Raw genomic sequence first — 27,186 nt, forward strand, 5'->3', positions numbered from 1 at the left:
AAATGGTTACACAGGGATGTTAATCCCTGTAATGAACTGGCCTGCACAGAGTACTGACCTGAATCCTACTGAACACTTTTGGGATATTTTGGAACGAAAACTTCGTGCCACGTCTCACCGACCGACATCGATACCTCTCCACAGTGCAGCACTCCGTGAAGATTGCTCTGCCATTCCGAATAGACCTTCTAGCACGTGACTGAACGTACACTTGCTAAAGTGTAAGCTGTCATCAAGGTTAAGGGTGGGCCAACACCATACTGAATTCCAGCATTACCGATGGAGGGCACCACGAACTTGTAAGTCATTTTCAGCCAGGTTTCCATATACTTTTGATCACTTAGTGTATGTATCTCACTCCTGCGTCGTGTTTCTTTTCCCAAAATTCATTCTTCACTTTTACTATTGTTTTTTATCTCTCTTCTGACTCTTATGTACGGTTTTGAATGATCTCGAGCTTTATATAATATATTATTAGCTGTTCGTGCATAACGTCTGCTGATCTTCAACTCATTTTCTTATTTTCTCTGCCAAAGTAAATGTATAGGATTTGTAAAGACTAATTGCTGAGCAGTTCTAGGTTACGTTTTACTTCTCCAAGGACATTGTTTATTCTTTGAGTATTCTCTGTTTCTTTCTTTTTTATGTTAAAAGAAGTACTGCATTTCGCAGCAGATCGTCAGTTTCACTTCAGATTCTCTATACAGTCTTACATGCATAGTCTGAAGTTGGGCTCATTAACTCAACATAATATGACCGTAATTTTCCATGTAGGTTGATAATGTTAATTTGTGGAATTCTTTATGATGAAAGTAGCTGTTCACCAGCTCATGCTCTCGGTCTGTTTCGATAAGTCATTCACCAGTATTATTAACGGCATTCCCTTCAAAAGATATATCTTCTGTTAGGAATGTTTGCTACCCATTTTACAACTTGGGTTACCTATTCAGCCTGAGATTCCGTCGAAAACAGCTGCTTGATGGTCTTCTTAAACATAGAACATACCAATTAATTTCTTACTTATTTTGTTCCTCTGTGGTGAAATACAGGTCGTAACTGCAGCTACATTTGCCTTTACGCTTTACCTGTGTTTTCTACATCCACTCATCTCTCATTTCATATCTTGTAACACAGCGTCCATTTAAAATAGTAGCCCCTCGAATTTAGAATTTATGGCACCTGTGTGAAAACTGCGATAGCAGTTGTATTATTTAGTATACCACTACATTATTCTAAGCACATGTTTTGTAGAAAAGGACAAGGGCAAGAATAGCACGACCAGTCTTTGAACTCAACCTTCACCTAACCTCCATCTATCCAAAAAATTTAAATAAAATCTCGGTAATGATATTCTTGAAGCGTACGACTCACCCTAGAATATTAATTAAGTTGTGTAGGACCCATACCAAACAGGAGTAACAGGGCATATTCAATCTATGCAAAGAAGGGCAACACGAACGTTCACAAGTTGGCTTGACCTACGGAAGTGTGTCCCGAAGGTGCTGAAATTACTTAGCTCGCGATGCTTGAAGATAAAAGCAAGATATCTTGTAAAAACTTACTTAGAAAGCACCTTGAACCAACTTTAAGTTGTGAATCTAGGAATATACCACGACACCCGAAATATTGCTCCCGTAGGGATCTCTCAGACAAGATTCTATCAATTATACAGTGTACAGATTTGTTTAAGCAATCATTCTCCGCGTGCGCTCCATACATGAATGGAACAGGAAAATAATCTAATACTTGTGCAAATGGATGTACCCTCTGACATGCACTTCACAATGCTTCTGTTGTATTCTGCGAGAGTAGATGTTGAATGGTGCCTACCCGTACGTCCATCATCTCGGTTCATCGTCTCCATACGTCACCATGAAGATAGCAATGTGAAATTAGTCATATTTTATTGAAACAGGTTACCGAAAGAAATAAATGTTAGTTGCGATCTAAACTGACTCTTTTTGTTAAAATATAATTTTCCCGCCGTTCGTTCAGTTACCTCTTTACTGAGACACAGCAACAAATCTCAGTCCCTGCCGTCCTCCACGCTCGCAGATTTTAGATTCCCGCTGTAGGTCGAACGAAATTCGTATTCGCACTGAAGGATGTGGATTCATTGCCCGCCGAGGCAAGGGTTACATAAATGTGCCTATTCTTTCAGACATGTTCGAAAAAGCAGACACGACGCATTCATGTAAGTGTCCTATGATCCAAGGATTTCTCTTCCAGTTAGAGGAGTCACCAGTGTGAAGTCCTTATGATGTAAACTTCTCTGTGCGTCACGTATCAACATAACGTCTTTTGCATTAAGGTATGATTGCTGAACTGGGTTATCAGCTGATCTGCCCTCTTTTTAAGGTGATGATGAAATGATTTTGGTTTGTGTTTTTAAATTCTGTGTGATGTCTGATCGTCTCAATAGGTGGCTGGGTGGAAAACTGTAATGTGCTTTCGGGGTCGCTGGGTCACACTGCTTCAGTTCAGCATTCAGCGATCCGTAATTCCCTGTTACATTATTTCAGGTATTGTGTATTTATTATCTATTTATTTTAACAAAGCATCATAAAAAGATATCTGTGCGAAAGTGTGGGAGTGAGAATGTAACAGACTGTATCCGATATATGTTTCCTATCTTACATTTTGCAATGTAATTTTAACAATTTAGCAACATTCAGTTCACCCAAATTCGATTAAAATTTGTTCAGTAGGCCTGCTGATACCCCCCCCCCCCCCCCACTCCAAAAAGCCAGGGACCTTGCCGTTGGTGGGGAGGCTTGCATACCTCAGCGATACAATAGCCGAACCTTAGGTGCAACCACAATGGAAGGGTGTCCGTAGAGAGGCCAGACAAACGTGTGGTTCGTGAAGAGCAGCAGCAGCCTTTTCAATAGTTACAGGAGCAACAGTCTGGAGGATCGACTGAACTGGCCTTTTAACATCGACCAAAACAGCATCGCCGTCCTGGTACTGTGAACGGCTGAAAGCAAGGGGAAACCAGAGTCGTAACTTTCTCGAGGGCATCAGCCTTTACTGTAACGTTAAGTGACGATGGCGTCCTCTTGGGTAAAATATTCCAGACGTAAAATAGTCCCCCATTCGGATCTCTGGGAGGAGACTACTGAGGAGGACGTCATTATAAGGAAAAACAAAATTGGCATTATACGGATCGGAGCATTGGAATGTCAAATCCCTTAATCTGGCGGGTAGGTTAGAAAATCTAGAAATGGAAATGGACAGGTTAAAGTGAGATATAGTGGGAATTAGCGAAGCAGGAGGAACAGGACTTCTGCTCAGGTCAATACAAGTTTATAAATACAAAATCAGGTAGGGGTAAGCAGGAGTAGGTTTAATGATGAATGAAAAAATTATAAGTGGAAAAGCTACTATGAACAGCATAGAGAACGCATTATTGTAGCCAAGGTAAACACGAAACCCACGCCTACCACAGTAGTCCAAGTTTATATGCCAACTAGCTCTGCAAATGATGAAAAGAGTTAGGAAATGTGTGATGAGAGAAAAGAAGTTAATCGGATAGTTAAGGGAGACACCATTTAATAGTCTTGAGAACTGGAATTCGGCAGTAGGAAAAGGAAGAGGAGGAAAAGTAGTAGGTGAATATGGATTGGGGGTAAGGGATGAAAGAGGTAGCCGCCTAGTGGAATTTTGTACAGAGCATAACTTAATCATCGCTAACACGTGGTTTAAGAATCATGAAAGGACGTTGTACACGTGGAAGATGCCCAGAGACACTGGAAGGCTTCAGATTGATTATATAATGATAAGATAGAGATTTACGAATCAGTTTTAAATTGAGAGTCATTTCCAGGGGCAGATGTGGACTCCGACCACAATTTATGAACTGTAGATTAAAACTGAAGAAACTGCAAAAAGATAGGAATTTAAGGGGATGGGACCTGGATAAACAGAAAAAACCAGAGGTTGCTGAGAGTTTCAGAGGGAGCATTAGGGAACGATTGACAAGAACAGGTGAAAGGTATACAGTAGAAGTAGAATGGGTAGCTTTGAGAGATGAAATAGTGAAGGCAGCAGAGAATCAAGTAGGTAAAAAGACGAGGGCTAGTAGAAATACTTGGGTAACACAACGCTGATGAAAGGAGAAAGTATAAAAATCAGAAAATGAAGCAGGCTAGGAGGAATACAAACGTCTCAAAAATGAGATCAACAGGAAGTGCAAAATGACTAAGCGGGAATGGCTAGAACGCAGACGTAAGGATGTAGAAGCATATATCACTTGGGGTAAAATAGACGCCGCCTACAGGAATACAGTTTATGAGACCTTTGCAGAAAAGGTATGATGTATGAACATGAAGAGCTCAGATGGAAAACTAGTCCTAAGCAAAGAAGGGAAAGCAGAAAGATGGAAGGAGTATGTAGAGGGTCTATACAAGAGTGATGTACTTGAGGTAAGTTTTATGGGAATGGAATAGGACGTGTCTGAGGATGAGATGGGAAATATGATACTGCGTGAAGAATTCTACCGAGCACTGAAAGGCCTAAGTCCCGGGAGGAGACAATATTGAAAAAGAAATACTGATAGTCTTGGTAGAGCCAGCTGCGACAAAACTCTTCCATCTGGTAAGCTAGATGTATGAGACAGGCGAAATACTCTCAGACTTCAAGAATAATACCATAATTCCGATTCCAAAGAAAGCAGGTGCTGACAGGCGTAAAAATTACCGAACTATGAGTTTATTATGTCAAGGTTGCAAAGTAATAGAATTCTTTGCAGACGAATGGAGAAACTGCTAGAAGCCAACCTCGGGGAAGATCCGTTTGGATTTCTCAGTAATGTAGGAACACACGAGGTATTACTGATCCTACTACTATTGTTAGAAGATAGGTTAGGGAAAGACAAACCTACGTTTATAGCATTTGTAGAATTAAAGTTTTGACAATGTTAACTGGAATACTCTCTTTCAAATTCTGAAGTTTCAGGGTAAAATACAGGGAGCGAAAGGCTAATTACAATTTGTATAGAAACCAGATGGCAGTCATAAGAGTCGAAGGGCATGAAAAGGAAGCAGTGGTTAAGAAGAGAGTGAGACAGGATGTTATTCAATTTGTGTATTGAGCAAGCAGTAAAGAAGACAAAAGTAAAATTGTGTGTAGGGATTAAAATCCGCCGGCCGCGGTGGTCTAGCGGTTCTAGGCGCTCAGTCCGAAACCGTGGGACTGCTAAGGTCGCAGGTTCGAGTCATGCCTAGGGCATGGATGTGTGTGATGTCCTTAGGTTAGTTAGGTTTAAGTAGTTCTAAGTTATAGGGGACTGATGTTAAGTGCCATAGTGCTCAGAGCCATTTGAACAATTTTTTGATTAAAATCCAGGGAGAAGAAATAAAAACCGTGAGGTTTGCCCATAACATTGTAATTCTGTCACAGACAGCAAAGGACTTGGAAGAATAGCTGTCTTGAAAGGAGGATATAAGATAAACGTAAACAATAGCAAAACGAGGATAAAGGAATGTAGTCGAATTAAATCAGGTGATGCTGAGGGAATATGCTTAGCAAATGAGACACTTAAAGTAGTAGATGATTTTTACTACTTGGGCAGCAAAATAACTGATGATGGTCGAAGTAGAGAGGATACAAAATGGAGACTGGCGATGGCAAGGAAAGGGTCTCTGAAGAAGAGAAATTTGTTAACAGTATAGACTTTTCTGAAAGTATTTGTATGGTGTGTAGCCATGTATGGAAGTGAAACATGGACGACAAACAATTTAGACAAGAAGATGTGGTGCCCCAGAAGAATTCTGAAGAATAGTTAGGTAGATCACGCAACTAATGAGGAGGTACTGAATAGAATTGGGGAGAAGAGGAATTTGTTGCACAACTTGACTCGGAGAAGGGATCGATTGGTAGGACACGTTCTGACGCATCAAAGGACCACCAGTTTGGTACTGGAGGGAAGCGTAGAGGGTAAAAATCGTAGATGGAGGCCAAGAGATGAATACACTAAGCAGATTCAGAACGATGTAGGATGCATTAGTTACTTGGATATCGAGAGCTACATCAAACCAGTCTTTGAACTGAACAGCAACAGAAACAACAACAAGCCTGTTGATAACCACTGACAAATCATATGAGATACATGATTAGTACTAACTGTTGGCTAAGCAGTTGCAGTCCGTCTTCTAAACATCAGTGCTGGAGATTTATAGGATCGGGTTGCATGGTGAATGTCTCGTTAGGAAGTCAATTTGCCTGGAAGTATGGTGAAATCCGCATTCCACGCTGTTATTACTATAGGCTGAAGAGCGAGTGATTCATACTGATCCACCAGACGGAGGGACTGGACATTGGACGGACGGGACACTGTAGAACACTCGTCCCCTCATATTCTGTTTTCTTCCTGCCAGAATCTGGAGTCTCTGACAGTAGCTAAGCCCCATGTGTACCGGAAAACAGTTTCACCCTCACAGACAGTGCAGCTGGTAATCAATTGTGTACATTAATAAATCCGCCAAACTGCAGGGACGAATTTCGGTCTGGGGTAGAGGAACAAAGGTGCTATGAACATGTGTCCGGAAATGCATAGTTACCACAGTAGATGGCGTTGACGAATGACAAGTTTCTCTGACCACGTGCCGCGTGTTTCTAGTGTGTTGCAGGCTGTGTGATTGACGCAGCGTACTGTAAGCATTATAATGCTTCATGTCGGGAACAATCCAAGATAATGTTTGTGACGGGCAGACACCAATCACATCACACAACGTTTCAAGCCATTGATCATTTGTGTGATCATAGTACTTTCAGAAAGACGAACGACATGGAAGCGGCGGACTGTGTGTACGCCAAATTAAGAAGATCGGGATCTATAAGATATTGAGACGATTCGTGGTGCAAGCTCAAGGCAAGTGGTCCTCCAACATGGTCCAAGCCAAATTATGATTACATGTTGCCTGCATGACAACCGCTGCTATTCCTGTCACCCGCAACACAAAATGAACGCACGGCAGGCAGCCAGAGGAACTGTCATTCGTCAGCGCCATCTACCGTGGCAATTTACCGACACACTTTCATAGGACCTTTCATCCGCCATTTCCAGTCAGTGATCCGCCGCTGCAGTTTGTCGTTGTTCAGCCTATACTAATCAAGTAAACAGATATGCTTCGCCTTCTCATCTAAAATATTACTGATAATACGAGGGCTACCACAATCATTACAACAAAAGTATTTGCACTGTGACAGATTAAACTAAAGACTAGATTTTATGGGAAAACACAGCAGAAAGTTAACCCACTCACCCCCTGGTTACCCCTCTCCTCTCCCGCTCCCCCCCCCCGCCACGTCTTCACTGCTGTGTCCCCCCTACCCTCCATCTCTACACCTTTCATCTCCTTTCCCAAGGTGGCTTCCATCAACTCCCCCTCCCCGATGATGCCCTCTCTCCCTCCATGTATCCCTCCTATCAACTCTGATCCTCACGCCGTCCTTTTCCTGGGATCTCTCTCCCCCCCTTCCATTGTATTTTTTCCCCACCTACCGTCTCTCTGCCCCCCTTCTCTCCCTCAAGTCCTTTTGCATTTCCCCTCCTCTGCCTTTTCCCATTCCCTCTCGCGTCTGCCCTGCCCCTCCCCCCCCTTATGAGTCCTCTCCATCCTTTGGTTTCCCCCCCCTTTCGTTTTTCCTCTCCTCCTTCCTTGTTCCCCCCTCCACCTGTCCAGGTCCCCCTCCCCTATCTGCCCTTGGCTATGGTGTGTCATCTTTGTGCCGAAATTTTAGTGCAGTGTTTACAGTGAATGTTCAGTGTTGTGTGTCTTGTCCGAAGTGTTGCGAACGGACATCATACTGTCGCTGGGTGTGATTTTTGTATCTCTTGCAAACAGAAACCAGACTGTCGCCATGTTTTTTTTTTTAATTGTCTGTCTACTATGTTACCTGTCTGCTTCCTGTGTATTTTATTAGCTTTGCCTACCCTTTGCTTTATGTTTTAACTTTCTCCAATTTTCGGCCGTTTTACGATGTAAGTCACCGTTTTATCACCTGCTTTGGTTGTCCCATATATACTTCTTACGTTTTAAAATGTCTATACGCTGCAGAGCAGCGTAATAAGCTGCTGCCAGAATTGAAATTCAATAAAGCAAAAAAAGAAAAGCAGAAAGTTACTCACCGATACGAAGGACTCCCTGGAGAAAGGGAAGAGCCCGGCAGCAGTGATGCACAGTGGCCTTTGGGCTCTGAGCATAACCAGAAGCAGCGACCGTTTGATGGGTGTGGGCCATTCCTGCATTGACGTCACTGTGTCGTACGCACAGAACGCCACATTCTCGCTCTGCAACACCCAGTCAGCTCTTTACGTCATCCGTCTTTCACTAATCAATATAAGCAAAGTTATCGCGTAATTACTCTTTGTTATAACGAAGATGAAATGTGCATTCAGAACCTAGATGATATCTTTGATGACTCTATGTTGGTACCATTTCTGTCATCGCACGTTGCGACACGATGGAAATAGTTTGTGGTATTTCAAATAAGCCAAAACAATAAACAGCTGCAGAAAGCAACAGTGGTTGTTTTTCCATTGTTTACATTTATGTTCCACTTGACAAAACCCTGAATTGTGAGATTTGACGGACTGTAACTTCACTTCTGGTTTACGCGTTCCATCATGGATAGTAATTACGTTCGCAATTTTTTTAACGAAATGTCAAAATAGTAAGTTAGTGAGCAGCCTTGGCCGGCCGGATTGGCCGAGCGGTTAAAGGCGCTACAGTCTGGAACAGCACGACCGCTATGGTCGCAGGTTCGAATTCTGCCTCGGGCATGGATGTATGTGATGTCCTTAGGTTAATTAGGTTTAAGTAGTTCTAAGTTCTAGGGGACTTATGACCACAGCAGTTGAGTCCCATAGTGCTCAGAGCCATTTGCACCATTTGAGCAGCCTTGGTCGGAGAAACTGTTACATATTATGTGTTATGGAATGTACTTCTCTGCCAACTTTCTCATGTTTCCTCTTCAATATTGGAATACTATATTCGTTTGCAGTCTCCAGAGAGTGCAAGTAATGAGAGTCCTGTATCGCCATTGGAGAAAAACGAGCGTCAATGTTGCCACGATAGTAATATACTGAATTAAGTGGATATAATAGATGTTAATTATAATGGTATAAAAGAAGGCATATGACGTACTGAAATACTTTTGTACACGTTTCAAGAAAAAATAAAAACCAATAATTACCATCAATACGGCTCGAATTATTTACCTCATAGGTAAAAATCACACAGTGTCAGGACCGGTGAACTAGGGACCTGACCAGCAACTCCAGACAGGCTGTTGATGCACGACCGATCCAGTGCTGTGCTACCTATGTGTGTCGAAGAACTCATGAACGTCACTGTGTAAGTTTGGTGTAGTACCATTTTGTTAAAATGAAATTAACACTGCCCTCTTGAACGTGCAGCACGTAACACAGCTGATACGTCTCCATGTAAGAATGTCCATTAATCGCCATCTCTGCAAAGAAGGTTCCATACACTTTTGCCTTCACAACCTTTGCGGATCAAAGGACATCTCTCATAAAATGGGAATTCTCTGTTCCCCATATTCCACAATTGTGCCGACACTGCACCGTTCAGTTGAAAATTGGTCTCATCGTTGAAAATCAACTTGCAGGTGACGTCGCCCGGGATCGTTAAGTGCCGCATATCAGTTGAAAACAGTTTCCAGAAAGGTTTGTCGCCACATGTAGTAATTTGAAGTAACTTAACCCGATACGGTTTTCTTAGATTCTGCAAGGAATTGCGGTACTCGCACGAGGCATTGATTTTTGTGGACCTCTGAGGAATGTTTCCCTAATCCGTTCAGCATTCAAATGTCAACGGCCACCCAATCCTTTTACATTTACAAAAATATCTTGTTTCCTTAAACGTCTCTACCGTCTCGTAAGTGACCGGCCGGTGTGGCCGTGCGGTTCTGGGCGCTTCCGTCTGGAACCGCGTGACCGCTACAGTCGCAGGTTCGACTCCTGCCTCGGTCGTGGATGTGTGTGATGTCCTTGGATTGGTTAGGTTTCAGTAGTTCTACGTTCTAGGAGACTGTTGACCACAGATGTTAAGTCCCATAGTGCTCAGAGCCATTTGAACCATTTTTATCGTAAGTGGATTGTCTGGTACGTGAAGTATTCTTAAATGTGGTCCAGAATTTCAAACGCGCTCTGGTTGCGAACTTGGTCTTGTACAACTCCATCGTGCTTCTCTGATCGTCTATTTGCCATGGTACTGCAGATCAATGTAACAAAAAGTAAGTTCTGGAGTTGTTCCCACGCATATAATTAGATATTACCTTAACTCAACAAAAATATTTTTACATGTACAAATCAGTGAACGCGTCGTAATTATTTTGAATAAGTCTGTGTAAAAGTGATACATCCATAATAAGAGATGATGACATAAAAATTGGCATGGCAACGTGCAATGTTAAGAACGAATATTAACTTGACGTTAAATATTGGAAGAAGACCTCAAACGAGTCATCATCAGATATGGACTATATCAGCTGCTGAAACAGCTGCTGAAACGTAAATGAATCTGTAGAGCGTTTAGTTTTCTTACTAGCTTTGAAAGGTGAAAGAAGTAAGTGACATGCCAATGATTGAAAAGGATATCAGGAAGTATTAAATATTGTTTCAAGTTTACGACGGTTGCCAAATATAAAATGAAAAACTCAATTGCAGAAATGGAAGTTGCGTATGTGAACATTCTGTCAGTTGAACGACGGTGATACAAGATGTGTTTTCCAAATTCGAGGGATTTGGAAAAAGTTCTCAACAGTCCACATAATCGTTGCGTGAGAGTTCGTACATCGAACAGCGCATTTGGTCTTGAGAACAGATAGCGAGAGATTTTATTCAATTCCTAAAGAGGACTGAACGTACAGGCAGAATTATAGTGGTTGCGGTCACTGGTCATCACAGAAGTTGAAAGCTTGGCTCTGTATTATATTGTGTTTGTCACAAAGTGCAATTAATGGTCATTTAGATTCTAAAAAGGTAAACAAGACTCGGTGGTTCAGTGGCTTGGTGGTAGAGTGTCTGTCTGGGAGAGTCATCTCGAAGGTCAGAGCCGTTGTGACCGAGAAGTTCTACGCGCTTCAGTCTGGAACCGCGCGACCGCTATGGTCGCAGGTTCTAATCCTGCTTCGGGCTCTGATGTGTGTGATGTCCTTAGGTTAGTTAGGTTTAAGTAGTTCTAAGTTTTAGGGGACTGATGACCTCAGATGAAAGTCCCATAGTGCTCAGAGCCATTTTGAAGATTAGAGGAAGTTAACACCGTACCACCTCCAACGGGACCGAGCCTAATAAAGCGCTGTGGTGTTCAGAATTATCCTCAGACTAACGATGGCTTTACTTACAGCTAATAACAGTTGTTTAGCTGCTGAAGATATTTCTCATATTTACTTGAATTGTAAGAATCTACATTTAGAAATAGATGATTTCAAAAAACTATGGAAGGTAAATTTTGTAACGACCAAACAAAGAAATGTAACAGCTGCTGGAGAGATTTCACATATTAACTTGAATTCTAACTATCTACATTTTGAAATATATGATGCTCTGAAAAGTATAGAAGACACATAACTGTGTTTAATTTTATGGCAACCAAACAATGAACTGTAATGCATTTATAATAATTTTAGGTCTAGAGGAGTTTTGTTTGCTTAGTATTTCTCATCTCCTGCTCTAATATAATCTATAGTCGTCAACTTATTCTGGCGAGATCTTGCTCTTGTTGCAGTCAATGTGTAAGTTAATAATTGAACAGTAATCGTTGTGTACTGCAAATATACATGAGCCACTTCCAAAAAATGTAGGATCCTGAATCATTAATAAACGGACTTAAGTAAGAATCATTTCCAGTACCTAAGGCAAAGTCACTACCAGTTATTTTTATACTTTGAAAGCCTGAGCTGTGGAGTGATTTGATGGGAGTGTTATAGTTCCTTATGTTTAAAAGTTCCATTCTTCAAGGTCCTTTAGAACTGACTGATATGGTGCAATGTCTAGTAAGTCAGCGCAGTCATACAATTCAGTGAATAATTAATATGTGACAAGCTAATGTATCAGATAATAATGGGATAATGGCAGTCACTATCTACCGTTTCACTGCAGGGTCATGTAGTCTCCACTGTCTACCAGCATAGGTTCCCATTATCGGCAGACGATGAGAAACATTTTTTACTGAGACAGATTTTTGTTTCCCTAGCAAGGAGTCGCTATACGTTGCTCTGTCTTTGAAAGGTACTTGAAAGTGGGTATGGTTCTAGTCTCAATTTTAAATGAAATGCTAAAATGCTAATAATTCTTCGAGCTGTTGCTTACGGAGCACAAAATTTTTTTACTGTGAGATGGGTATTTATGCATCTCAAACATAAATCTGCAATCAGAGATGATAGAAGGCAATTTCAGTACAATAAGCCGAAGGCTTATTGACTCGTTTGTGGGTAGGAGTCTCTGCAGGTCGTACCTAACTTCACTGTCACTATTACTGACTCAACAAGGCCTTCGTAGATGTGCATGATATCTACAGCAAGGCTTTCCAATATCATCTTCTCTCTTTTGGTCATCTCCTCTTCTGCAGCACTCTTGCCTGAAAAGTGTAGATTGTGTGTGTGTGTGTGTGTGTGTGTGTGTGTGTGTGTGTGTGTGTGTGAGAGAGAGGGGGGGGGGCTTATGCGCTTACATGCTTTGGCTAAAATATTTGAACTTATGCTTACTTATTTTTTGAAATGGCAATACTATATTATTGTGAATATCTTTATATATTTTGGTGAATAGTTCACGTCGTATGCCTAATTTTGAAGATGGCCCTAAAACTTCAGATGGATCGAAAACTTATGAACATGGTGGCTATGTTTTGGTTGGGTATTTTTTTTAATGGATAGTAAGATTTGGAGCTGTAATTGGCTGTTTCATTTTAATGGTTGGTAAGATACTTGGCAGTGATCGCTCGTTTCACTTTAATGGGTGGTGGAGTACTGGACTAAAACTGATTCTCTTCTTCGTTTGTGCCAGCGCCATTTTCAAAATTTTTCAGCCGCAACATTTTGGATTCTACCTTCTAGGATTGTTAATCATTGCCCCTGCCCCTAGGCAACCTGCAGACGGTAAAAATACCCTTGCTGAGGCCTGAAGCGAGGGACTCTAGATGTGAATCCACTGCTGAGGAGAGCAGGTGAATGGCCACAGCCGTCCTACATTTTTTCATTTCATTGTAACATGAATGGGTCACAGTCAGGGCATGCAAAACATTATACCACCACCAGCGGCCTGAACTATATCCTCGACACACACTACAGATTGAACTCATTGTGCCTAGAGATGACCAAAACCATTCTTTTCAGAGATCAAATCAAAACTGATCATTCACTGGAATGAACTGACTATTCTTCATAACTCACCACTGACCATTGAGTCACAGAAATAAATAAAAGGAAGTCATCTTGCCTTCTTAATTCAGGTCTTTACAATTGTATTTTTATCTCATGTAATTTTATTTTGGAACGTCATAGAAGGGGAAGTAATTTGTCGTGCCCTTAGTTTCTTTGGGATTTAAGCGTTGTGTATTTCATCTGCTATAAAAATTAGAAGAAATTACAGCAAAATCCTAAATATATTATGACACTTGGGAAAATATTAAAGCTAAGACTGCTTCTTGTTATGTTTTCATACATTTATTGAAGACAATATACAATATAAGAAATAAAGCACTATTGTAAATAATTTATCTCTGAACACCCCCTACACAGCTGTCAATAATTTATCCACAACCACTAAGGGATGCAATTTGTTTGTATCTTCAAAGAAAGCAGAATTTATGTCTTTTTAGGTGCAGAAAAAAATAAATGATCGGAAAATGTGAAGAGTATGCTCATTGTATGTCTTCTGCAATACTGTCTCATTCATGTGAGAAATGGATGCACAAAAAAGTAGAAAGATGTAATTACACTAATACAACAATATAAAGAACTTGAGAAATAAAGTAAAAAAGGAAGCACTATCTACGTTCTACAAATGATGTCAGAACCACTTATCACAATTTGAAATGGATCGTGAACTACAATAAAAAGGTATTTACAAAGAATACAAAGTTTTGGAGATGTGATACCTAAGAAGAGTTGCATGGTACACTTTATCTGACAGGAGCATGAATTCTGACATCAGAGAATAGTAGTGACTGAAAACATAAAATGAGTAAATTAAGCAGTAACAACTGAATAGACTATATCACAAGAATGGAAGATGACAGAAATTCCAAATTAATGGTGAATTACTATTCACAGGGTGTAAGGCATAAGGAAGGTAGAGAAATGTGTGGAAAGATCAATAATTTCATGCAATAGGGTGTAACAGACAAACACCTGATACATGGAGATAAAGGAAGACATCTCATATTAAAAATATTATGTTTTTTTAAGTAACTGTAATATAGTAAATTCTGAAATTCCATATAAAACCATGGTCCTATGTAAGAGGTGTCCTGAAGGCATTGATCTGACTGCGTTAAAAAATAAAAAAATAAATGAAAACAGCATAAATAATTGCTATCATGTATGTAAAATTAATATGTAAATAAATACTGTTATTATGATTAAGAACAGCATCCGCTAAGTCAAACACTGATGGAGCGCCACTGTGGCAAGGAAGCATGCAGCAAGCTATATCAGTGGATGAGCCAAGTGCGTACAGAGCAGTATGAATCCAGAGGGGCTTTGTAATTCATTAAATGCAGTCAGCCGGCGATCAGGATTGACCAGCAATTGAGATTGACCAGTGATCAGGATTGGTCCACAACTGGATCAGCCAGTGATCAAAATAAGCTGGCAATGAGGACTGGCTAGCGATCACGATCGGCTGGTGCATGGGATCAGCTGGAAATTAAGAGCAGCAGCCGACTCATAGGTAGGGATCGCTTTGTGATCCGCTGTGTGTAGGTTGTGCCTGAAGACCGCTACCCATGTGCCTCAAATGATCATCAACAACGAACAACGCATTGAGTAGTACGTAAATGTTTATCAGGCTTCTGAAAATTGGGATTTTCTTTTCATACAGGGTGAAAAGGAAACTGTTAACTATGTGCCACATGCACAATTTGATATCGGACACTTGTGGTCCATCAGGTCGGGAAAGTAACTTAAATTGGGCAAGAAGCTACCTAAGCTAAGGTCATTCACAATCCGCAGGATTTTTAGCGTTCTCTCGCTTTCTTAAAGCAGATTATTAACCCTAGAGAAAAAAATTAACTGAATCTTTTTTGCAGGAAACTTTAATTTTGAACTGAGATACGTTTTCGTTACAGTCTGAGTTTTTCAAGTTATTCAAGAAAAACGCTCGAAAGTGACCTTCAAACCCACCCCTACTCTTGTCTACCTCTAGTCATAACTTCTGACACTTCCACACACCTTCCACCTACCACTGTACAAAAACTTGCGACTACAAGAATAATATGTCCGTATTTGACCCTTTTTGACCTCAAATTACTGGGATATTATGCTACAGGTTTAGTCGGCTATTTTTTTTATTTTAAACTTTCCCTTGAGAGTAATGAAATAAAAAAGACTTTTGTGAACCTAATGCAGAAACTAATTACGTTTATGGCTCACTCGAAACCTAGCCCTTACAAGCAAAGTACTTACATAGTACGAAGACCAAACAAACAAAACGATTTCGTTGCTAACTTTATGCCTCCAATGTCCACAACACTATGAGGTAAAATTTACTCAAACGTCAGTTTTACAGTTTGAAAGTGCGTGATCAAGCTGGTGGCATAGTAGCCCAGTCAGTGAAGATCAAAAACGGTCAAATATGGAAAATAATGCTTTATGAACTACGTGCTAGAAACAAAGTTCCTGACTGATGGATACGAGTGTGGAGGTGGGTTTGAAGGGCATTTTTGTATGTTTTTCGTGAATAACTCGAAAAAAGCAGCCTGTACTGAAAACGTATCTTAGCACTAAATTAACATACATGAAATTTCCAACAAAAAAGTTCCCATTCATTTTTCTCTAGGATTCATAGTCTACTCAAAGGGAGAGAGAGAATACTGGAAACCTCTTGCAACTTGCCTGCACCGTAGAGAAGGTAGTTTTTTGGTCAATTTGTGGTATTTTCCTGAACTGGCAGACCAACGGTGCCGTGCATCAAACTGTTTCTTTTCGACTTCCTCTAGAGTTCTGTGGTACTTTGTTAACAGTTAGTATTAGCAACCAATTTAAGTCGCAAAGTGTTTTATGCCAATAAGCAGTGTGCTGAGGAACTGTTTTTTTTTCCAAGGCTAAGAAAAGCTGCACACTCCAGATATGCAAATCCGTACATGCACATGGCCTACAGCATGTTTTTTGCAGCTGGGGAAACGTTTCCTTTATCGTGTGACGTGAGGCGCTGTTGCAACAGGCCGTGGCAGAATCTTCATTCAGCTTACTGTTGTCACCAGAGAGATATTTCGGATCAGAGGACCTACATCTCCTTTCTTCCAGTTGACCAATCTGGATATTTTATTCAGTTCAGGAGCAGATCACCCGTCTCTAATTGTGCCTACGTGCACTCGCACCATTCTGAAGAAGGCAATTCGTGTCTTGTCTGACCAAACAACACACTCCAGCCAGCTCCTCTCGAATTCCTGTGTTGTTCCGCCCACTGAAGATTCAGCTTTGAGCAGAGTTCCTGCCATCAAATGTCCATTGCCTGCAGTTACATCTCGTTATTCACACGGAAATTTGGAGATGGACCTGTTTTCAATGACAGCAGCAGTTTCTGTCTTGTCTGACACTAACTGCCAGTGACCAGGCGTGACGCTCGTCGTTGTCGATGTCGATTGTGATGTTTTTGTGAGCATTGTGCTTAGGCCGTAATACATGACTTCGAATGGTAAAACATTTTTCGTAGCCTCGGTGGACGGTTCGCGTTGATACATCAAAATATGGGCGCGACTGTATTCGGTGTATGGGATGACACTTTCAGACACGATAGTTCTTTCCTGCCACGTTGTCAAGTCTACACATCAGTCTACCTCATGGGGTTGACTCTTTTCGGCCGTATGGTACACACACAGTGCATCATTGCCATGACTGAAGTCAGCAGCAGAGGATCACATGACCACCTGCCTAGTTCTTTACCACTTAAAGCACTCCAAAGTGACCAGCGTTCTCCTTTATGTGGCTGACTAACATTTTGTCTGGTGCACTTAAATGTGAACGCAAGGGATGATTTACAAATGTCTAGCTTGCGCGAAAGAATTGTTCCGCTATGGAATTGTAAGTGGTCGTAATGTAACTCACTTCTGACATGAGTTGGTCTGCAAACCAGCAGTAGACAGACAGCTCGGTGAACATTGCGCACAAGTAGGCGCCAAATTTTGCCGTCTCCCGCACATTCTGCGCGCTCTGAAACATTAAATCGAAAAATTTGGTCATACGGGACACTCTTTAATGATCACAGAGACATTTTGTAATTGCATCTATGTACTGAAGCTCTTAACAGGTCTCGAAACAAATCCTAATGTCTTCATAACATTGACACCTAGCTGAAAGTAGTAGAAACATAAGTAGTAAACTGAACCTTGTGTTACCGGCCATTAAAACAAAAAAGCCAATCAAGATGTAGTCAAAATCGTGCCCATGTTCAAAATTACTGGAATGATATAACCATTGTGCGATTTTAAAAAAGTATTCGATTAATTACGAAAAATACGAAAGGGCGTATCTTGCAGTATTTCTGCATCTCTACTACCATTCCATGAAGTTTCGGGATTCCAGCCGCATAATGTCGACTTCATTCCACGATACATCTGCTGAAAAGCATTCAGCCATCTCTAGCTGAACGTTTTGCATGTTTCAGTGCCAAATCTGAATGGTTGTGAGCCGAAATATCGTGTTAGAAAGAAGACTTCATATGGCTGCAGTCCCGAACCTCCACGGAACAGTCCTTACGCAGAGAAAATTTCAAGAAAGATCTCTACCGGCTACCCAAAATACATATGTAAAGAAAAATTTAAAAAAGCGCAAATGTCTGTAGTAACATGTAAACTTATTTTTTATGTTATTCAGTTACCGCTAATATAACTTACAGGTTACGCTTTACTTATGAACAAGTATAGCTATACCTCTGTTCCACATTCGGTGCAAGACAAAATTAAATACTTCCAAGTCTATGATCTTAACATTATTTACCAAAAACATCAAATTTGCACACAGACACACACACATGCACATACACACACACACACACACACACACACACACACACACACACACACACATTTTTCTTCTGATTGAAACAGATGTAGTAGATGTGGAAATATTTAATTTTACCTCTCTCCAGGTGTGGTACAAAGACCGAAGAAAGTTCAGTGATAGTATGGCTTGTGAGCTACACTTCTGGAAATGGAAAAAAGAACACATTGACACCGGTGTGTCAGACCCACCAAACTTGCTCCGGACACTGCGAGAGGGCTGTACAAGCAATGATCACACGCACGGCACAGCGGACACACCAGGAACCGCGGTGTTGGCCGTCGAATGCCGCTAGCTGCGCAGCATTTGTGCACCGCCGCCGTCAGTGTCAGCCAGTTTGCCGTGGCATACGGAGCTCCATCGCAGTCTTTAACACTGGTAGCATGCCGCGACAGCGTGGACGTGAACCGTATGTGCAGTTGACGGACTTTGAGCGAGGGCGTATAGTGGGCATGCGGGAGGCCGGGTGGACGTACCGCCGAATTGCTCAACACGTGGGGCGTGAGGTCTCCACAGTACATCGATGTTGTCGCCAGTGGTCGGCGGAAGGTGCACGTGCCCGTCGACCTGGGACCGGACCGCAGCGACGCACGGATGCACGCCAAGACCGTAGGATCCTACGCAGTGCCGTAGGGGACCGCACCGCCACTTCCCAGCAAATTAGGGACACTGTTTCTCCTGGGGTATCGGCGAGGACCATTCGCAACCGTCTCCACGAAGCTGGGCTACGGTCCCGCACACCGTTAGGCCGTCTTCCGCTCACGCCCCAACATCCTGCAGCCCGCCTCCAGTGGTGTCGCGACAGGCGTGAATGGAGGGACGAATGGAGACGTGTCGTCTTCAGCGATGAGAGTCGCTTCTGCCTTGGTGCCAATGATGGTCGTATGCGTGTTTGGCGCCGTGCAGGTGAGCGCCACAATCAGGACTGCATACGACCGAGGCACACAGGGTCAACACCCGGCATCATGGTGTGGGGAGCGATCTCCTACATTGGCCGTACACCACTGGTGATCGTCGAGGGGACACTGAATAGTGCACGGTACATCCAAACCGTCATCGAACCCATCGTTCTACCATTCCTAGACCGGCAAGGGAACTTGCTGTTCCAACAGGACAATGCACGTCCGCATGTATCCTGTGCCACCCAACGTGCTCTAGAAGGTGTAAGTCAACTACCCTGGCCTGCAAGATCTCCGGATCTGTCCCCCCTTGAGCATGTTTGGGACTGGATGAAGCGTCGTCTCACGCGGTCTGCACGTCCAGCACGAACGCTGGTCCAACTGAGGCGCCAGGTGGAAATGGCATGGCAAGCCGTTCCACAGGACTACATCCAGCATCTCTACGATCTTCTCCATGGGAGAATAGCAGCCTGCATTGCTGCGAAAGGTGGATATACACTGTACTAGTGCCGACATTGTGCATGCTCTGTTGCCTGTGTCTATTTGCCTGTGGTTCTGTCAGTGTGATCATGTGATGTATCTGACCCCAGGAATGTGTCAATAAAGTTTCCCCTTTCTGGGACAATGAATTCACGGTGTTCTTATTTCAATTTCCAGGAGTGTATTTTCACATCACAGAACACCTCCAATAAGTTATCTTCATTAAATAACAGGACGCAGAGCGAATAATTACACTTTGTGCGTAAATAGCATTTCTCTTCACCAAACCTTCTTTTACCTGACTTAAACAAATTTTAAATTTCTCGAGTAGCAACACAACAAGATACAAACCGCTACTGTGTATTCCTTGTCTCCTAGCGGTTCATTATTCGACTGCCTTTCTGCTTCATGTTCCCACTGACTGGTAAAAGAGGTCAAACATTTGATGTTCACTTACCTTGTTGTAGTTTTGCCTTGAATCCGGGAGAGGTTATTGTTGCACGTTACGCCGTAGTTGTGATTTCTTTGTTTTTATCATCATCAATTACTTCTCCCACAACGACTGCATTTCGGCAGCGTATCACTTTTAGGAAATATTGCAGACAGGTACTTATCTCCCATGTGTTTGCACTATGAATGTGCTACGGTTTCATTCATTGCATCCACCACAAAAAATATTATATTTGACTTACACGTCTGGATGTTACGATAAATTCCTTTGGCAAGAATTTTGTTTCGTTTACTACAAATCAGCTGTTTTTTTTTCTACAGAAGAGATTTTTTGCGACGCTTAATACATTGCAAAAGCTTTCAAATCAAAATTCGTGGTATGAGATTACTAAATCACTCTTCGCATCTCTGGATAATCAGCGAAGTCTACTTAATTTTGTCTTCCACTTAGTTACCTTGTATTATAAGTTCCCATTTGCCGCTTTTACGTTGTACAGGGTGTTAAGTTAAACGTGAGAAATCTCTGGCCAATGGTTGGAGAACTCAAAACGATGCAAGAAGTAGTCTTTTATTTTTTCTTAGTTACATACACTTTTTGTTGGTACATGTTTCATTCGTTCCTCTCGGTTTTTTTTTTCAGATTTCCAGCTTTTCTCTACGGGTATCTTTCTCTTTTCAAACGTTATTTATTTTCGGATTAGTTAAGTGAAAGCCTTTTTATGTTTATCTTAGTAAACGTGGTAAATAAACAAATTGTTTTAGTTTTGAGAAAAGAATCAGTAGTGGACGGTTTCTCTACGATTCATATTGAACTATTAGTTAGTGTATGTTGAACAATCTACTTCTACGATAAGTCAAATCAGCTACTTCTGCGAGGGGCGCCACCGAAAAAGCGTGCGTTAGCGGCCTCAGGTGCAAGAAGATCCCAGTCACGGGAATGACCCTTACTCTGCCATATTCTTATTGGACTAATGAGTGATGTATATTTCTGGTTAAAATGTATTGTAATCAGCACGAGGCGGACATGCACCTGATGTACTGACTCGCAAATTTTACCGCCTCTGAAGACAGACGTTTATATCCTGAAAGAGTTCCTAACAGACATTTAGCGAAGAATAACATCTTTCAAAGAGCACATGAACATCTTGTGGAGACAGGCTCTTTCGGGGAAAAGGTCGCATCATTGTAGAACACCAAATAGTGTCAGAACACTTGATTTAGAAGGTCGAACACATCATCATACTGAGGACAGTTACGCAAGCAGTTACAAGAAATAAGAGAAGCAGAATATGTGTCATGTGATACAGTGGAAAATGTTAATACAGCATCTCCTTCATGCCTATAGTCCCCAGAGAGTACTAGGTCTTATTGAAACAGATTTTCATTCCACAAAAGCTTTTTTTTTAGATACTAGGGATGTGTGCTCAAGACCAATATTTTCTGCCTGTCATACTATCCAATGATGAAGCAAAGTTTAGAAGGAATCGAATGCAGAATTTTCACAACAGTTGTGTTAGGTTGTGTGAGGTTCCTTCTACAGTTTCGGAAACAAGACATCAACAACACGTTAACAATGATGTGTGGGTTAGCATAGCAAAGTTTCCCAGGAATTGAACGCATAATTTTCACAGCATTAATGTTAGGGCGAATGAAGATCCTTCTATATTTTTGGAAAGAAGATATCAACAACAGTTTAACATAATGTGTGGGCCGGCATAATTGCAGATAGACTGGACTTCGCATTTTCCGTGGAACAGTGACTGCATTTCTAGTGGAATATTTTAATGTTTTGCTGGAGGGGCTTCCTGTGCACTAAGGTAAGAACATGTGCTTCATGACAGGTGCTGCACAACTTCATTTTGCTCTACAAGCCAGAATAATTTCAGATCTGGGTTTCCCATTGGTCGTGCGGGTGGGACGTCTTCACCTGCTGGATCTCCAGATCTAAATCAATTAGATATTTATTTTGGGAGCATTTAATGGACATAGTGTATACAAGACTTAATACGAATGATGAGATCTTCGCCAGCATTTTCAAGAAGGATTTCAGTAGATATAACAGATACCTGGCATACGGAAATGACTAACACAAGCCATGATGCAGAGTTTAGAAGCTTGTGAAAGAGCTAGTGATGGGCTTTCTGAGCATTTCATTTACCCATCAGAAGACAAAATTTTAAATGAAAAATATCTATCTAACCAAGTTGCCAATTCTAGTACAGAACGACAGAAAATACTCTGGTGCCAAGAAAATAAAAAGAATTAAGGAAATGTATATCTAAATCTTCTTGCTCCTTTTTAAGTCTTCTGTCGAATCCCCTGAGGTTATCTTCATGTTGATTAACACACTGTATAAATCGAGTTGCTGTAGTGACCGTTTAAATCTGTCGATTCACCTACAACGGCAAGGGGCTCCTTGAGTGAAACTGAATGGACACCAGTTAATTTTTTTTCCTCCTACCAGTTGAACGGAGATCCTCAAAGAGGTACTAGAGTACCTAGCAACTGTTCCTGTTTGATGTCACTCAATTCTGAATGTAGTTTCAACATTCTTGTTTTCCTTATGGAAATTTCCTTCACTAGCTACCATCAGCTCTTAACGGTGCCGTCTATCTGATCCAGTTACACAGTGTGTGACTGACTTTCTGTCGTTGTGCCTCCGTATTCCTGAATAGTCATTTTTGAAAGTAATAAATCTGAGAAGAACCATTGGACTTTCGCAATTTTCATAATGCGTCACCTTAAGTTTCAGATATCGATTCATGCATGGTACGAAACCAAATGCATAACAGAAGTCTTATATAAAGTAAACATTGTTGTCTTAGTTCATGTAATTATGCTTACAAATATTGCAATGGCTTAAATATTTCTCTGAACTTTGACAAGCGTTCAAGCCGGAATCAGACTACTTTTAGTTTTAACTGGTTTTAGCAAGGATTTTCCTGCACACAGAATGCACTTGATGTACCGGTTTCGGCAGCACAGGAGCTCGAGCATGCAGTACAGCACAAACATGTCCATGCTACTCAAAAGTTCAAATATTAATTCAGTCTGAATGCTTAATGTTGAATATTCGGCGATTTTCACTGATTTCCTCGATGATATAATATTAATTCCTTTTCAGATCACTCGTCGCATTACACCTTCAACGGTAGTATAAGCTGTTCACAATGTGACCTAAAAGCAGACCACACAACTGGTGTTGCCTTCCAAAGGGCAATGGACATTATGTTGTTTTCCTGAATCACAATACAGTATGAAGACCGTCACTGGTCATCGTCGGTTCATAGTGATAGGTAACAGTGTGAACACATGCGTTCGTTTCAGTGGATCTGAAAATTTGAAAGAGTAATTTCGAAGAGGAGAACTGTGTTCTGAGTAGCTTGTACAGGCGGTTCCAGCCATGTAGACGATCACGATGAAAGTCGTGAGCGGTGTTGCAATGTTTTAAAGGTTTCTGGTGAGGATCATCGGATTAAAAGCACTTAGAAGAACATATTTAAGCCACGAGCTCGTAGCCCTGTTTAGAAACCCTTTGTGGGGTGATCCTTTCATAAATATTGCAGCAAAAGACGCTTATATGTCTAAATGGAACTGAGGTATCTCAGTAGCTTATGCAAAGTTGAAAGGGTGTTATCGTAAGAAACGCGCTATGTTACGGCGAGAGCGAACAAAACGACTTCTCATCATTAGTGTACAGATGCAACTGAGCGACGAACGACTGACAATGAATTTCAAACTTTTTTTTTCACCATTGAGTCATCTATCCTTAGCGCAATGGAAATTATTTCCTCGTATGTTACCACATTTGCTATAATGATGTCCTTTCGTCGTATCAGTGATTTCCATAAGTTCCGTTCTTCGCTGATTATGCGGAGAAACTCTTCGTTTTTTTTATTTTGCAAATACCTCTAAGTTTCAGCATCCATCTATAACTCAATATATCATACACTCCGACTCTCTTTATTTCCGTTTTCCAAGATCCAGTATTCACTACTGTGCCATGTTGTGCTTCTAATTAACATTCTCAAAAATTCCTTCCTGATATTAAGGCCTATGTTTAATGGCAGCAGACTACTCTTGGCCAGAAATGCCCTCTTTGCCTGTATTATTCTGCTTCTTATGTCCTCCTTGCTTCGTCGGTCGTATATTATTTTGCGTCCAAGGTAGCAGAACTCTCTAACTTCGTGCACTTCATGGTCCCGAATTTTGATAAGTTTATTTTCGCCTTCCTTCAGTACACTCTCAATCTACGTTCCGTACACAGTGTTATAAAACTTCCAAATCTTGCAAAGTATCTGCATTCGTCACACCTTCTTGAGGACAAATTTCGTTTTTCGACGTGACTTACCACATAAAAATAAATAATAAATTGGCTCAGTAGTTACGATATCGTATGAAGAAATTTGTTCTATTATTCGCGATTGTGATTCATCATAAATAAGAACCGTGGACGAAAAGTGCAGCCATATTATCCCTGCAGGCAAAATTTAAACAAAGGACGCAATTTATGGAAGTGTGCTGGGAATAGTAACTCATCGATGAAAAATTATGGATGGCCCTGAATGCGTTGCTCCTACTGAATACGAGTAACTACGAAACATGTGCAGTAGCTTAGATAGTCCTTCTTAGATAGCTTAGATAGAAAGAAAAATAAATATTTATTTGGCGTTTGTTCACAAGTGCCCATGACAACATTGCACTTCATGGGAAAAGGATATTCGCCCCACGACAATGTAGGTTACGTGGAGTAGGTGGAAAAGACGTGCATTTGCCGGATTCAGTTGTACTGAATTTCCAGTTTAGGGAGAAAAATTTCGGGCTTTGTATGGAAGTTTTGCCTTAAATAGGTAATGGTTAACGAGCCATCAAGTAATTAGATTTCTTGCTAAAACATCACACTTAACTCGATTAAGAATAGTGCGCGGTAGGGATCGACATCATTCCGTTTAGGTGCGACGGCTATGAGTACTGAACAACATCAATGTACGATACAAACTTGTTATAGTTCTTCTAAACAGCGTTCAGAGTCCCTCAATCAATTTTTGGGATAAAATTTTCAAGATACAAAGAAACTACTATGGATGAGCGTAAGAACTAATTAATGGGTACAGATATTGTGTATAGCAGAGCCACTGAAAGAAAATGACGAGTCAGATTAAGCACAGAGTTTCATACTTAGGAGTGTTGTTTGGGCACAAGAATTAGACAGTATGCAAGTCGTTAAGAAAGTCGAGGTCGTTGAGACAGATAACTTTTGAATCACAGACATGAAATTGTCCAAAATGTTGACAGCCGCCAATTTGTGAATTTTAAAATTTTCTCGGTCTTCTGAATGTTCTAACAAATTTCTCATTTGCAGCCGATCATCGATCAATACTTCCACAATGTTTCAACTGGGCACTTGCTGGTCATCCTCAGGTGAACCATCGAAGACTGATAAAGACGTCCTCCATTCCGCAATATATGGCGCACTGTGAGTATTCCGCACATGCGTCAAAATCAAGTTGATAAATGGACCACACTATCTGGTTGTAGGGACCTCGCCGATGGAATCACGGATCTCACTGCATTACTGCTCGCCGTGGCCATCAGCTCACTGCGTCGTTTTCGATTAGGGCAGGCAGTTAACACTCATAATGTACCTTTAACAAGCGGGCCTAATCAGCACGGTTTAGTAACATAATACGCACTATGGACTTTCAAACGGTGTATGGATACTTGCTATTTAGTGTCGCACTCAACTACTACAGAAATGTGACATTTTATAAATAAAATTGTGCATCTGAGAAACAAAAGTTTATGTCAGCCGAAGTGGAAAGATACAGTGGCCATTTTGCAGTATCATAAAGCTTTCGCCCTTAACCTATGGAATACTGGAAGTAGCAGGACGACTTTTGATGGAGAAATTTTCGGAATGTTTCTTATTGATTTTCGATATGCCTCCTTGCAGCACTGTAACAGAATGGCAAAGAGATTAATCTTCAGTGAGAATGAAACCGCGAGCCAAATCAGCCTTCTCTTTACAGATGACCACATCATATCAGAGTTAGCGAAGAGCTATGATATTCGACTCTCACTTATGGCTCAATTGTGTCTAGAAAGATAAATCGCAACGTAAAGGACGTGGCACTTGCGTTTCCCTCGTCGAACGACATTCTGGACTGTAGGTCCTAAACTGACAACTTCACGTAACATCTGAAGCGGTAGTATCAAAGATTATTCAATGGAAATGACTCCCAAAATCAAGTGAATTTAGTAGGATAATTCTTTGCCATCCAGGAAGTAATTCATTAGTCACAGCGTTGCCAACCTTACTCTGAGTTGTGGGAACATTAATTTATACTACCAGCAGGAAAAGTAGCACCCGAGGATTTGCTTGAAGTTCTTTGAGGTTTCGGGGATAATCTGTGACTGACGAAGTCCTTGAGAAAATTGAAGTCCCTGAACCGGATGCAGGCGCTCTCCCTGTTCCAGAGGAAGCCTTTCGGCCCGCAGGATCTGGCCATTCACAGAGTGTCAGATTGCAGGTAGTTATGACCTGCAATGTTAGGCGCGTAATGGAGACCTTTATGGGGTGAAAGGATTTCAGTGTTCACTCTGTGTGTAGAGGAGTCATTCCAGATGTGCTTCCGGATTGCATCAATAGCTCAGTTTCCAGCTAACTTAAGGTGGTGGCTCTTGTCGGCACTAACGATGTGTGTCGCTTTAGATCAGATGACATTCTCTCTGGTTTCTGATCATTATAAAATAAGAGAAATCAGAGCCCGCACGGAGAGATTTAAGCGTTCACTTTTCCCATTCGCTGTTTGAGTGTGGAGCAGTAGAGATATAGCTTGTACGTGGTTCGATGAACCCTCCGCCAGGAACTTAACTGTGAACTGGATGAGCAATCATGTTCATGTAGATGTAGGTGAGTGGGCTCGAAAATGACTAGTTTGAGCCCCTAACACGCAGCATATAGTGCTACAACGATGAAAAATAATATTACGTCGATGTCAAACCTTATTTTAATGATATAAAGAAGAATTGACGATACTAAAAATGTAATTATAATTTTATTATTTTAATTTTTGTGCTCAGTGAATCAAAGACTTTCTAGTGCACGGAA

At 41.3% G+C, this 27,186-nt stretch overlaps 1 protein-coding gene across 1 annotated transcript in view; it reads right to left on the minus strand.

Moving 5' to 3' along the window:
- The window catches only part of LOC126092773 (odorant receptor Or2-like), a 52,738-nt gene that overhangs the window by 6,588 nt on the left and 18,964 nt on the right, over positions 1-27,186 (minus strand). Inside the window, exons 3-4 of the mRNA XM_049908500.1 lie at positions 17,293-17,397; positions 8,132-8,293 (exon numbers count right to left, since the gene is read on the minus strand). Of these exons, the coding sequence (XP_049764457.1) occupies positions 8,132-8,293; positions 17,293-17,397 (267 nt within the window). The remainder of the gene's footprint in view (positions 1-8,131; positions 8,294-17,292; positions 17,398-27,186) is intronic.

This window comes from Schistocerca cancellata, chromosome 7 (genome assembly GCF_023864275.1).
Source record: "Schistocerca cancellata isolate TAMUIC-IGC-003103 chromosome 7, iqSchCanc2.1, whole genome shotgun sequence".
NCBI classification, from domain to species: Eukaryota; Metazoa; Arthropoda; class Insecta; order Orthoptera; family Acrididae; genus Schistocerca; species Schistocerca cancellata.